Source organism: Eulemur rufifrons, chromosome 29 (genome assembly GCF_041146395.1).
Source record: "Eulemur rufifrons isolate Redbay chromosome 29, OSU_ERuf_1, whole genome shotgun sequence".
NCBI classification, from domain to species: domain Eukaryota; kingdom Metazoa; phylum Chordata; class Mammalia; order Primates; family Lemuridae; genus Eulemur; species Eulemur rufifrons.
This window is the reverse complement of record NC_091011.1, coordinates 38,244,111-38,257,851: the sequence shown is the minus strand read 5'-3', so window position 1 is coordinate 38,257,851 and position 13,741 is coordinate 38,244,111. Positions and strand designations below refer to the sequence as shown.

Sequence of the window (13,741 nt, the reverse complement as noted above, 5' to 3'; positions counted from 1 at the left end):
AAATACATAAATAACAGAAAAAAATTTATACAGTGATTAACTTGTAAGTGATTATTTAAAATCATTAGGTGTGTATAGTTACATTGTACTATGCTTGGCTGTTCCTTGGAGAATGTTCCTTGGATGTTCCTTAAGGAAATGTTCCTTGATTTAACTGATGCTATCTGCTTCTGTAAGGTCGCTTGCTTATGAATCATTGTAATCAACATGTTCTGAGCTGTATGGGTATTGTTAATATTGTTAACGGTGATGGTATATAACCCCTGTCCACTTTAAGATCGGGGCCATTCTCTGTGTCTGGACTTTCCCAGAACAGGGGTGGTCGCTGGCCAGCTAATAAAGACTCACTAATTTGGCTCAATTTGGCTTTCAAGTGGCCATTTTCTCACGTCTCAGACCATAACATTTAGAGGCCCCAGCAAGATGGCCCTTACACCGGGCGCTTGGTGACCACTGGTGCCTGGGATCTGGTGTGGGGTCCAGTGCCTGGCCTAGGGGAGAGCTCCTGAGAGACGTTCGTCAGCCCCAGGCAATGGCCAGACCTCGCTCCAGCCGCCAATACCTCAAAATTAACCAATTTCCTTGAATGAGCCTTCTGGACTTACACCGGTGAGTGTTTGGTTTGTCTGTCTTTGGTGGGCCCGTGTTTGGTTTGTTTGTCTTTGGTGGGCCCATTTTGGTGTTCCTTGGGAAAGCTGGATGCAGCTAAGATCCCGGGAACAAGCCCCAAGGAGTGAGACGTCACTCGGGGTTTTGGTCATTGTTTTCGGGCTTGGAACGCTGTTTTGGCCGCGAGGCCGAGTCAGCAACTATTTGGCACCCTGCTGGATAGCTTGGTTTTTCCGAAAAATTTAGGGTTTTGTTTCATGTTGGTTTGAATGTTCGTGGTTGATTTGTTGTATGTTAGTTGTTGTCTCGATACTAGTATATGTTGCTTTTAGAGTGCCGCCTCCGTCTGAGCAACGCAACCACAAATAGTGTTATTGTTTTGTCCCCCCTCCCGACTGTCACCTGGATGAGAGATGTGAGAGTGTTATAGCTCCACGGCTGATTAGCTACGGGGCTCCAGTGGGTCCTAACCTGCGTTTCTGTGGCGATGTCGTATGGCGTAACGGTGACTCACCCTCTGGAAAGGGCGGTGACCTGCCCGGGCTTTATACGGGAGCACCTTCAGCCAAGACACGCCTAAACCTCCGTGAGTGGAGCAGCCAGGCAGACACCTGAAAGTACACCCCACCCTATGTGAAAATCTGTCTCTGTGTCTTGTCATTGTAAAAAACTTTATAGCATGAAAGAGTGTACAGCAAATCGTGCTCAAAATCCCTGTGCCGGATAAGTTTAAACTGAAATCGGATAAAGTGTTGCTCTTATTGTAACAAAAAGGAACTGTGAAAAACAAAAGAATTTTGCCGGTTGCTGCTTCGTCGGTGCCTGTTTCACCTAGCAACAACTCTCATTTGTCTCCTTCTCCTCCTAGCCAGTAAATCTAATTTCTCCTTCTCTCTGTTGCCATTCCAGTCTGTTACCTATGGGTTATAAAGAATTCATTGTAAAAACTGCCCTCTATCCAAGGGGGGGAACCACCTCCCGCTCCGGCGCTGAGTCACTGGTATTCTTTTAGCCCAGCTTATTGCCCTGATTGCCAGTTATATTTATTAGCCACAGAACAGGGTCAAGGAGTGCCTTTGTTGGTTTCTCGACAGCAGCTACTGTCCACCAAGTACGGGCGAGTGTTCTTGAGGAGTCTCCGGAAGCTGCCGACACCTGCTCTGGTACCACTGTGAATTCTGTGGCTTCCTTTAGCCTTTCCTTGATTTTACTTTTTTCATGATAGATTTAGTCTACTTGCTACCAGGCTTTTGGCCCTGGTGTTTGGTGTAGGACTTTATGACATAGCTCCTAAGAGAATGGAACAGGTTCTGTCGATGCTGCTATACTAGACTATAATAGGCTCGGTCCTCCTTTTTAAAACTCTTTCTCGGTTACCCTGTTTAGACTTTTGCCCTTGATAGTCCTTGTTTTTCAGAAACAGGGGATCAGGTTCCTGGCCTCTGTAGCAGCCACCAGACGACGGGCTGGGACCAAGGATTCCTGAGATCTAAAGATTATTCCTTTTTTTCCTCAAAATGGGTCAATCAGGGTCATGTGACAATTGCATGACATTTAATGTTTTTTGAAAAACTTCCAGAAACTTTCAGGGTGATCATTTGTATGCTTTTTAATTATATCCATTCATTTATACAGATGACGACCCCGGCCTCAGCCCCAGACACACGAGCTTTGGTGGCAGATTTTGTAGGCTATAAGCTGAGACAGAAGGGCTATGTCTGTGAAACTGGCCCAGAGAAGGGCCCAGCAGCTGACCCGTTGCACCAAGCCATGTGGGCAGCTGGAGATGAGTTCAAGACCCGCTTCCAGCGTACCTTCTCTGGTCTGGTGGCTCAGCTGCATGTGACCCCAAGCTCAGCCCAGCAGTGCTTCACCCAGGTCACCAATGAGCTTTTCCAGGGGGGCCCAATTGGGGCCGCCTTGTGGCCTTCTTTGTCTTTGGGGCTGCACTATGTGCTGAGAGTCTCAACAGGGAGACAGAGCCACTAGTGGGACAAGTGCAGGAGTGGATGGTGGCCTACCTAGAGACACAGCTGGCCGACAGGATCCACAGCAGTGGGGGCTGGGCAGAGTTCACAGCTCTCTATGGGGACATGGCCCTGGAGGAGGCACGGCGTCAAAGAGAGAGAAACTGGGCATCAGTAAAAACAATGCTGATGGGGGCTGTAGCACTGGGGACCCTGTTAACTATAGGGGCCTTCTTCGCTAGCAAGTAAAACAGTTCCAGGGTCAGGTGGGGCTAGGTATGGCCCTTAAAATAGAGTAAATGTTTAGACAGGTGTACAACAGGGATAGACAAAAAAGAAGATATATAAAAAACATATACACAGAAAAGCTGTTAAGACAGACCCTGGCCCTGATGGGCAACTCCACGGATCTTGGTTATATACAACATGTCTTCCCCTCCACACGCCCAAAGTGGGACCCAAACAGGGAGCAAGGTAAGGGGCTCTCGATAGGTATCGCCAGCCTCTGCTCGGGGGCATACAGGCCGCAGCTAACAGGCCAACTAATTTGTCTACGGTAAGCAAAACCATACAGAGACCTAAGGAGTCTCCAGCGGTGTTCCTAGAACGCCTTTTTAAAGCTTACCGCCTGTATACTCCCATAGACCCAGAAGCACCAGAAAATAGACGTGCCATTAATATGACTTCTCCCACTTCGTCGGCCCCTGATATTAGAGAAAGCTACAAAAAGTAGAGAGATTAAAAAGCGCTATCTGAGTTAATAAAATTGCCCAGAAGAAAACGGACCCGTTGCATACTTGTCTAACAGTTTGGACCTGTAGTATCTGGCTGGGCAGACTGCTCGTGGGCCATTGCTGCGACAGCCGTCCTGGCAAAAGAAGCCTCTAAGTTCACTTTGGGGCAGGACTTGTATATCATAACCCCTCACTCAGTAGAGGCTCTAAAAAGTCCACCTAAAGAATGGCTTTCCAACTCACGTATAACCAAGTGCTGTTGCTAGATTCCCCCCAGGATTCGCTTCCTAAAGAAAACTGCTCTTAACCCTGCCACTCTGCTGCCGGATGATGAGCCAGCAGAGCCACTGCATAACTGCTTCGAGATACTGGAGTCTCTTACCAGCCTAAAAACAGATCCCACCGATCTCCCATGGCCAGACCCTGATGAGGAACTGCATACGGATAAAAGCAGCTACATGTCTGAGAAAATCAGGTATGCACGGCTGGCTATTATAACTACTGACCGGGTTATCTGGGCACAGGCTCTTGGGCATAAAACCTCAGCCCAAGAGGCCCAGGCCCTAAGACGGGGGAGAGCTTTACAATGGCACATGGACATGAGGCACTTTACCAAGAGCGAGGACTGACTCCCCGGTGGCGAGAGACAATGCTTTCGCCGATGCAACAGCAAGAAAAGTCGCACAGAAACCAGTGGGGACTCTCCTAACTCTCCCTGCTCTGCCAAAACGGCTCTTGCCAAACTCTCCAAACTACACCAAAAAAAGTTAAAATAAAGAAAAGCCCTGAAGACTAAAACTGATACAGAAGGTTGGATATTCCTCAGCTACACCACCAAGCCCGGCAAGCTTCAACAAGGTGCCACGTCTACACTCAAGTAAATCCAGGTAAAGGCATTAACCGTCCCCTGGAGGCCAAGTTGCGGAGACAAGCTCTGGAAAAACATTGAAAAGTGACTTTCACTAAAGTAAAACCAGGTAATTATAGATACCGGTATTTGCTTATGTTTATTGACACTTTCTCTGGATGGGCAAAAGCTGTCAGGGACAGCACAAATAACTATAAAAAAGCCAGTAACTAAAATTGTCTCCAGATTTGGCCTCCCATTAACATTGGGGTCCGACAATGGCCTGGTGTTTATCGCCAAAACAACTCAATTACTGGCCCAAGTACTATGATTAAAAATTACATTATGTCTATAGGCCTCAAAGTTCAGGACAGATAAAGAAAATAAATACGATTTTAAAAAAACACTAAATAAATTAAAGTTAGAGACTGGCAAAAACTGGGTGAGCCTCTTTCCCTTTGCCTTGCTAAAAACCAGGTGCACTCCTTATGTTAAAAACATAACCCCATGTAACACCATGTTCAGCCAACTAACCCAACTCCCGAGAAAGCTCTATTTCAGGTACAGCCTGGAGACCTCGTCTGGATAAGAAAACTTCAGCCTGCCAGCTCAGAGGCCAGGTGGACTGGACCCCTGCCAGTGATTCTCACCACGCCAACAGCCATGAAGGTTGCCGGAAAGCATCATTACATCCACCACACAGGGATCAAAAAGGCAACCCCAAATCAACTCCCCGAGAAATAGATCATCTGGCCCACGGAGCACCCAGTAAAGATAAGACTTTCCAAAAACTCCTCTAATTCCTCCTAGTTATCTGTTTTAATTCGGCAGGTGATACCCCCCACCAATATAAACTATACCTGGTACTTCCCAGGACAGTAGATAAGACTGTTATAGCCCGAAACTCCGCCCTATCCCAGTCGGTCCGCTTTGACCTCTGCCAGTTGTTTAGAGACAAAAACAAACAATGATATTAGAGAGGGTATGGGAGACCGAGCTATGGGTCTGACAAACTAAACAAGGGTTACAAGCTTATCAACACTATGCCTGCCCCCTGCATCATAAACAGCCTAATTTTTTTATATTAAACAAAGAGTTCAAGCTGTCAAACTTATGATCCTCCAAACTCACTGTCAACATATTTGTGACTCTCTTATTGTCCTTAGCAGGACCTTTAGTTTTGTTTCTCCTAACTCTGTTAGTGGGTCCGTCCTAGCCCTGTTAGTGGGTCCGTGTATTCTAAATTACCTGTTGGTACAAAGTGTTAAGCTCATGATATTATGCACCCATTATCACCATGTGTGCAAAGGTAAATCAAAGATTTGATTTCATATGAAAACCAGTGGGGAATGTGATGAGGCACAGTAATCACTATAGCTCTATGAGCCACAGTGAAGCCATCTTGTGTACAGGCTCACTGCTGCTGTGTGATTCATAGGCCCATGACCTATGAGCTGAGAGAAAAATACATAAATAACAGAAAAAAATTTATACAGTGATTAACTTGTAAGTGATTGTTTAAAATCATTAGGTGTGTATAGTTACATTGTACTACGCTTGGCTGTTCCTTGGAGAAATGTTCCTTGGATGTTCCTTAAGGAAATGTTCCTTGATTTAACTGATGCTATCTGCTTCTGTAAGGTCGCTTGCTTATGAATTATTGTAATCAACATGTTCTGAGCTGTATGTGTATTGTTAGTATTGTTAGTGGTGAAGGTATATAACCCCTGCCCACTTTAAGATCGGGGCCATTCTCTGTGTCTGGACTTTCCCAGAACAGGGGTGGTCGCTGGCCAGCTAATAAAGACTCACTAATTTGGCTCAATTTGGCTTTCAAGTGGTCATTTTCTCACGTCTCAGACCATAACATCAGTCACCCCAAAAGCGGGAAATGATAACCAATCCTGCCAGGAGAAAGGCAGGACAAACTAGTGAGCTTATAAATGCAGCATGTGCTCACACAGATTTTTCTCCACTCATGAAGACTGACCCATTCCACTCTCTCTAGAATGTATTTTCATTTTGTGTAGCTTCCTTTTTTACTATCATTCTTTGTTTTATGTGATAAAATGTATAAAACTGCTCTGTGTTTGTGATCACTCCATCATCGACTCCACTGGGAACTGGGGGACATCCACACAGAGGAATCTAACAGTAACTGCTGTAATGTAAGAGCACATTCAGGGCATTGGGAGCATAGAAGATGCTGGAATTTAGTGAATCCAGGGGGAGAATGGTGATGAAAATGTGAAGCTTTCATTAGAATGTAAAGAATTAGAAAACCTTCACAGACGGATATGGAAGAAAGGCAAAAACACAAAAGAAGGAAATTATTTACTTTTAGGAAACTAGGGTATGAGAAACAGAATAAAGGCATGGAAAAGAAACTAGTATCTGGTTTCGCAGGCATTTTTTGTGTCTAGGAAATCGGCAGTACTTGTCTGAACTAGAGACCCTAGAAACATTACTCTTAGAGGATTGTATTTGGAGAAATGAATTAGTCATCCCACTAGTCAGTCTCAGTTGAGTTTACTGTTGCTTATACTATGTACCAGGTACTATTTATATGTATTTATCCATTTAATCCTCATGACAATCCTACAAGGAAATTTCTACCAATGTCCCCATTCCACACATGGGAAAACTGAAGTACGGTAGTATTAAGTAACTTGCCCAAGCTCAATCAGCTGAAGAGTGGAATCAAAGGTTCAACCTAGGTCGAAGCCATGTTGTAAACGAGGCCACTGCACTTTTTCACTGCATGTCTCTACTGAAGATGAGAATCAGAGTAGAAGCACGAAAGTGGGCAACTAGGGATGGATTTGGAAAACATATTGGGGAGCCCTGCTGATTGAATGTGGAGATAAAGTGAGAGTGCTGAGTGAAAATTAAACCATGCTGTTAATGAAATTTAAAAAAAGAGAGGAAAAACCTGTTTGGAGGAAATGATAAGATTGTCGTGAATATGCTGAACTTGAACTTGGCAGGATCAATTAGGTAGCTATGTCTAGCAGGAAGTTGGAAGTTTGAGTCTGGAGTTTACTCAGCTAGGAAAACGCTAGGGTCAAGATAGTCCCACACTTGCCTCGGGCACAAAATTAAGGGATGGCAAAAAAAAAAAAAAAAAAGGAATCAAAATATTTTAATAATCAAATATCTTAATATATAAAATAGTCTTTTTAAAATTTTTTTAAATGTTATTTTTATTATGATACTTTGCATTACCGTTGATTTTTAAAAACTCTGCCTTTAAATAGTATTTATCTTGATTGCCAAGGCTTTTGGTTTGCTTTTTGTTTGTTTGGTTTTTTGTTTGTTTATTTTGGTGCTTTCTTAAATTTTTCATCCCAGTCGTGTGTCTTACCTGTCTCGCCCTAGTCCTGGCCTAAGCTAGAAAGAATTTTAATCTTGTCTATGTAAAAGTGCTTTATTCTTTTTTCAAGAAAGGAATGATGACTAAAATTGAAACTGAACTTAAGTGATAACTCTGATTTTTAAATTATCTTAGGTCTAGAGCACCCGTTCTCATACTTTTTCCCTAGAAGGAGGAAGAGAACACATGATTTCACTCTACAGATAAGGAAACCAAGAGATATAACGGCTCAATGACAAAGTTAAAACTAAATTTCTTAGTGCTGCATGGGGCACACTAGATCAGAAGCTTCTCTAGGTACAAGTTGGAAGAAAATAAAAATATAACGTATTTTTAAGTGAACAAAGCTTGGCCAAGTAATTTGGATTGAAAGAATAAGCTGTTTGGAAAGAGCAAGTGCTTTTGAATTAGAGAGAGTGTGCTTGAATTCCCCTTTGGCTACTCACCAGCTGGGTGACCTGCGGCAAGTTTCAAAGCCTTGCTCAGTTTCCTCATCTATAAAATGAGGCTTATCATATCTACCTTTCATTGTTTTGGTTAGGAGGATAAAAAGAGAATGTAGCTAATAAAATTTATTAAGATGTCAACCTATAACAGAGCATGAGTACAAAATAGGAAAATTCCAGGAGATCTTATTTTTAGAAGCTGTATGTAGAAGAGGAGAGGCAGAGAATCCAAAAGGGATAGTGCATGGGAGGGGACAGTGCTGGGACCCAAAGGCAGAGAAAAAGTCACAGTGACCTTTGGTGGAGGGAGCCAAGAAAATAAGTATTCTGACCTCCCTCTAGTCTTTTTTTTTCTTTTTTATTATATTTTTTACAGGCATGCACCACCATGCCCAGCTAATTTTTTCTATTTTCAGTTGTTTGGCTAATTTCTTTCTATTTTTAGTAGAGACGGGGTCTTGCTCTTGCTCAGGCTGGTCTCGAACTCCTAAACTCAAGCAATCCTCCCACCTCGACCTCCCAGAGTGCTAGGATCACAGGCTTGAGCCACCATGCCAGGCCTACCTCTAGTCTTTAGCCAAGCTCCAAGGTAGAGGGCATCAGAGCTCTTGTAGTTCAGCCTCAGGGGAAAACCACAGGGTGCAGAAGGATGCAGAAGGTATCTAAAGGAGCAAAAGCACACCACCACATAATAATAGTCCTAATTACTGAGCATTTCCTATGTAGTAGATACAAATGCTTTATTTGTGTCAACTCATTTAATCCAAATTAACAACCTTATAAGGCAAATGCTATTATTTTCCCACTTATAAATGAGGAACTGGAAGCATGCTACATTTAAATGACTTGCTGAAATCTTTGGAACTACAGGTGGAGGCAGGAATTAAATCAAGGCACCCTGTGCCCTAGCCAATCATTCCCAAAGATCAATAAACGATAGTGATTGGTTTCATAATTATTATCACTGTCATCAAAATTATTTAATTCCAACCACTCTAGCAATTATATTTATAAGAATTTATCTCAAAGTCATAACATTGCATATCCATATAAAGTATATTCAAAAATGTTCTTTGCAACACTGTATTGGCAAAATATAGACAAAATTAAATGCCTAATATTAGGACTCAGAAACTGATACCACGAAATATGGCACTTTAACAAATGCTGAACTGAAGAAGACACAAGGTATCTCTGACCTTCTCTCCTTACCTAATCCTCTCTATCCCAAAGCACAGGATGAAGTCGTTCTCTGAAGTTCTCTTATCTGCCTAAAGTCTGGACCCATCAAAGAAGAAAACTATTACCTGTGGTCCTTTCTCTGAGTTTTCATTAACTGAATTCCTATCACAGGAAGAAAGACGGAAGTCAACAGACAACACACCTGGACAGACTTTTGTCACAAGCCATTGTCTGCTCTGCAGGTCCAACAGACTTTGTCCCAGGCCATTGTATGTTCTTCAAGCCCACTGAATTCCCCTAGAAATCATTTACTACCCCCCTAAAATCATCTGCACCTCCCCATCTCCCTTTCCCCTCTGAAGAAGGCTATATGTCCATTTGTATTGTATTGTGTTGTGGGACACTCACTCTGTGATTTTCCCCATGCATATTAATACGTTTGCATGCCACTTCTCCTGTTAATCTGCTTTTTGTGAGTTGTTTTTTCAGCAAACCTTCAGAGGTGGAGAAGGAAGTTTTCCCTTAGCCCCTCCACTATGAACCTGGACAGGCTACATAAATTATAGTACATTTAGAAGATGGGATACCATGTGGTTGGTAAAAAGAGGTAGCTCTATGAGTAGTGTATATTGATCACACACACACACACACACACAATTTATTCCCTCATTTGTTGCCTTGGGAAATGTCCTTCCTTGAAGTAGGTATTAATCAGAAGGTTCTATAAATGTCTCCTGATCTCAAGACACAGGCACACGTGCACACACACACAGATTCAGAAAGGTGTGTATGTTACCATTTCTGTTAAATAAATAAAAATAACTGTATTACCTGTATTCTTGTTGATAAAAGAGTGTTTCTGGAAAAATATCTAAGAAACTGGTAACTTAGTACCTTTGGGGAAAGCAACTGGGTGGCAGTGTGAAATGGAGATAAATTTTTATGGCACACATTTTTTATTCTTAATTTTTACCACAGTCATGTAATAACTTACTTAAAAACACAAATTATTTAAGGAAAAAAATCTAATTGTACATTATTAGTGACCTTCCAGGGACTTTTGTACTCTGGGAAACAGAGTAAAAGAAAATTTACATGCATAAAAATCATCTTTCCTACTCTTTACATGCTGAGCGATTTGCTTTTTCAATAACAGCAGAATCCTTTGCCATCCCAGCTTCTGTTAAATGAATGCAAAATAAAGAGTAATTTTCCATCTGTGGTCTACAGTGCTTTGCCCATGCTGCAAAGGCAAAAACAGTAGGTAAAACAATGAGAAAATTAGCACCTCGAAGCTAGGTAAGAGGTAACTCAAAAGGCAGCCCAAGCATAAAATTACATCCACAAACAGCCCTACCTGAAAACGTCCCGGGGGAAGCAGCTGCTGTTTTTTTCAGCAACTTTCTTGGCTGGAAGAGGCAGGTAGCAAGAGAGCTTAAGTACCACTCCTGAACTCCGGGGATTTACAGAGAGAGCTCGTCCCCCAGGTAGGACAGCTAGTCTTCCAGGTTTTCATTCTTTCCAAGAAACCTGACATGCTGTTTTTCATAGTACTTTCAAACAGGGAAGACAGAGACAGACACTTTGGCCATCAGAAATGGAGAGATTGGCCAGTGAAACTATGGAGCAGATGATTAGCATGATTGTTGCTTGAGAAGCCAATTTATTTAAAAGGGCACATTAAAATTCTTCCAGCATGCCAGTGTGGCACAATCCTCTGCTCTCTAACAGCAGGTGCTTCTGTCAGCAGAGGAAGCCTTGTTCTAAGAAAGAATTGTTCCAGAGGGCCAGAAGAACAGATCCTGCTCCTCCTAGAGAAAGGCTGACTCAAGGCCGTTAGGGCAGGGCTGCTGCGCTCTTTCATCGCCCAAAGCCTCCTGACAGGCACAACGGAGACCCAGAAATAACAGGATTAGCGAGAGGAGGGGAAATACCCGCAGAACGGTGGTGATGGGTATGCATGGGGGAGTGCCAAGCAGTTTTAATCGTTAATCTCCTTCTGTTGCCACAGAAAATGTCTGTCTTTGGAGGAGGCATTTCCAGGAGTCTCTATAAATTCCCTCCGAATCTCAAGCTCGCTGAGACCGACTCCGCTCCTGGCCTTGGGGGAGGGCGTGGAAGCTCGGAAGCGGGCGCGGCGCTTCCCACAGGGGAGCGATCGCCAACTCGGGTGCGACTCTGGCCTGGGCACTTGGCCCCTCCCGTTTGGGGCGCCGCCTCCCGGGAGGGCTAATTCTATAAGTTACCGCGACTAGATCACGTCTGCAAGTCTCGGTTTAGTCCGACTCCACCGTGAACGAGGTCGTGCGCTCCTCCTACTCCCGCCCCAAAGCATCGTGCGCCGGAGCCATGCCCCACGAGCTGTACCACCAGGAGTTCTCCCGGGCGGGCAAGCAGGCGGGACTGCAGGTCTGGAGGGTGGAGAAGCTGGAGCTGGTGCCGGTGCCCGAGAGCGCTTACGGAGACTTCTACGTCGGGGATGCCTACCTGGTGCTGCACACGGCCAAGGCGAGCCGAGGCTTCACCTACCGCCTGCACTTCTGGCTTGGTAAGGGGCGGCGCGCAGCGGGACCCGGCACGCCCTGGGCAGGGAGCGGGGGATGTAAGAGTCTGAGATTTGAAGGCTTGGGGGCAAAGGGGACTCGCCGCGCCAGTTGCGCCACCACGGGGCGCCTCCTTCGGGCTGGACACTCCTTCCCAGCCAAAGTCAACTCCCCGCCCGCTGCAAACGCGGGGCGCCGGGAAGTCCAGAGCAGATTTATCCTGCTGACTTTGACCTTTGTCAAGTCTAGTTCCTGGACTTTTTGAGGCTGGTCCTCAGGCTTCTGCCTCTTTCACCTTCCAATGTCCAAACGCCACTGTCGCCCAGGAGCGCTGTCCCTGCGCACCGGGCGCTGGCCAAGTCCCGCTCACCTTCCGACAAGTTCAGTCCTGATTTCCCTGTCAAGATGGAGATAAAGTGAAACAAGTTTGTGGGCGTCTGCCGCAGTTGGCAAGAAGTCCTTCCCCTTCCCCCAATAAATTTATGTTTATTTGTTGCCTTTGGTCACCAGTTTATATTTCTCTATTACTTGCAGGGATTAGTGTTCTGGGCCTCTTTCAAATAGGATTCTGCCTGCACCTCGCTGCTTGCCAGGTTTGGCAGACAAAAACTCCTGTTTATCAGGGAGCTGGTGTCTTGGGATGGAAGCAGAAAAAGAAATACAGATATTATCTGTATAAATAAATAGTTCTATGTGGCTGATTTGTGTATTTATTTAGATAAGCTGCCTTGTTATTATTTATAAATTTATTATTTATGTTTTAACAAGGATGCAGTGTGGAACAGAAAGGCCCCTTCAGCAGTAGTAATTATTTTGGGCTGCATTCCTGCCAGGCTTTCAGGACACTGGGCCTTGTGTGTTCTACTTTTTCCACCTTCTACTTTTACTAGTAAACATCCTGAATGTCCACCCTGTCCCTATGAGGTCTTGAGCCAGTAGGCACACCCTGTCTAACAACATGCCGATTATCTGAGCCTGTTACCTTCTTTTTTTTTTAAGACAGATTCTTGCTCTGTTGCTCCCTGGTAGAGTGCAGTGGTGTCATCATAGCTCACTGCAACCTCAAACTCCTAGGCTCCAGGCGGTCCTCCTGCTTCAGCCTCCTGAGTAGCTAGGACTACAGGCAGGCCCCGTGACACGCCACCCCACTCCCCACCCCCTCTAATTTTTCTATTTTTCGTACAGACTGGTCTTGCTCCTGCTCAAGCTGGTCTGGAACTCCTGAGTTCAAGCAATCCTTCCCCCCTGGGCTCTCAGAGTCCTTTTCCTTCTTTTAAAACTAGCTCGCCTCCCCTCTGTGTTTGTGTTTATTTTTATTCCTAAGCTTAGAAGATAAACACACAAAATCACACACATATATTCTTAAATTCTTGAAAGCCAACAATTTTATTTCTAACATTTGACACTTTTAACAAACAAAATAGTAGAAAACATTTACTAGTGACTGTCTAAACATTGGCAAATACCTGGAATGGGTGCTTGAGAAATAAAAAGAAGATAGAACGAAGATAGAATTTAAAATTATAGCATTTGGTGTCAAAAACTTGTGTTAGCTTGAGGAGGCTGAGAAGGCTCAGTCTTGAGTTCTAAACTCATTTTGGTTTCCCATTGCATTGTCATTATTCCTATTATAATGTTATAATAGACAGTAATCTATTTATATTTATACCAGAAAACACTGAAACCTTAACCTATGTTCAAAAATGAATGATACCAGGTAGATTAATGATGTCTACACTGAAGTCTTTCTTTCCAGAACTTGGATCTGGAATGAATAAGAGTGTCTGAAATGCCACATTTGCCATTTGGGTGAATTAAAATGTGAAAGAATTCAGTATCTTAACGTAGACAGCAGTTAAGTTTGACTTTGTCAGAAGACTGCAAGTGGGATTTGAACACAATTCTCTAATTCTATAAATTCTTTCTCATACAAGTAGATTTCTTAAGCACTGTGTTTTGTAGGATCTACAGATTCATTTTAGCTCTTAATTATTCGCTTAGTGCTCATCATTTCAAAACTATAATAGATAATGCTTTGGG

At 43.9% G+C, this 13,741-nt stretch overlaps 1 protein-coding gene and 1 pseudogene across 1 annotated transcript in view; both read left to right on the top strand.

Annotated features, from left to right (window-relative positions):
• Positions 1-2,244: 2,244 nt before the first annotated feature.
• On the top strand, positions 2,245-2,825 carry LOC138377464 (bcl-2-like protein 2 pseudogene; annotated as a pseudogene).
• Positions 2,826-11,426: 8,601 nt separating this feature from the next.
• Positions 11,427-13,741, top strand: part of SCIN (scinderin) — a 67,982-nt gene continuing 65,667 nt past the window's right edge. Inside the window, exon 1 of the mRNA XM_069461889.1 lies at positions 11,427-11,706. Coding sequence (XP_069317990.1) covers positions 11,508-11,706 — 199 coding nt within the window. The 5' untranslated portion in view covers positions 11,427-11,507. The remainder of the gene's footprint in view (positions 11,707-13,741) is intronic.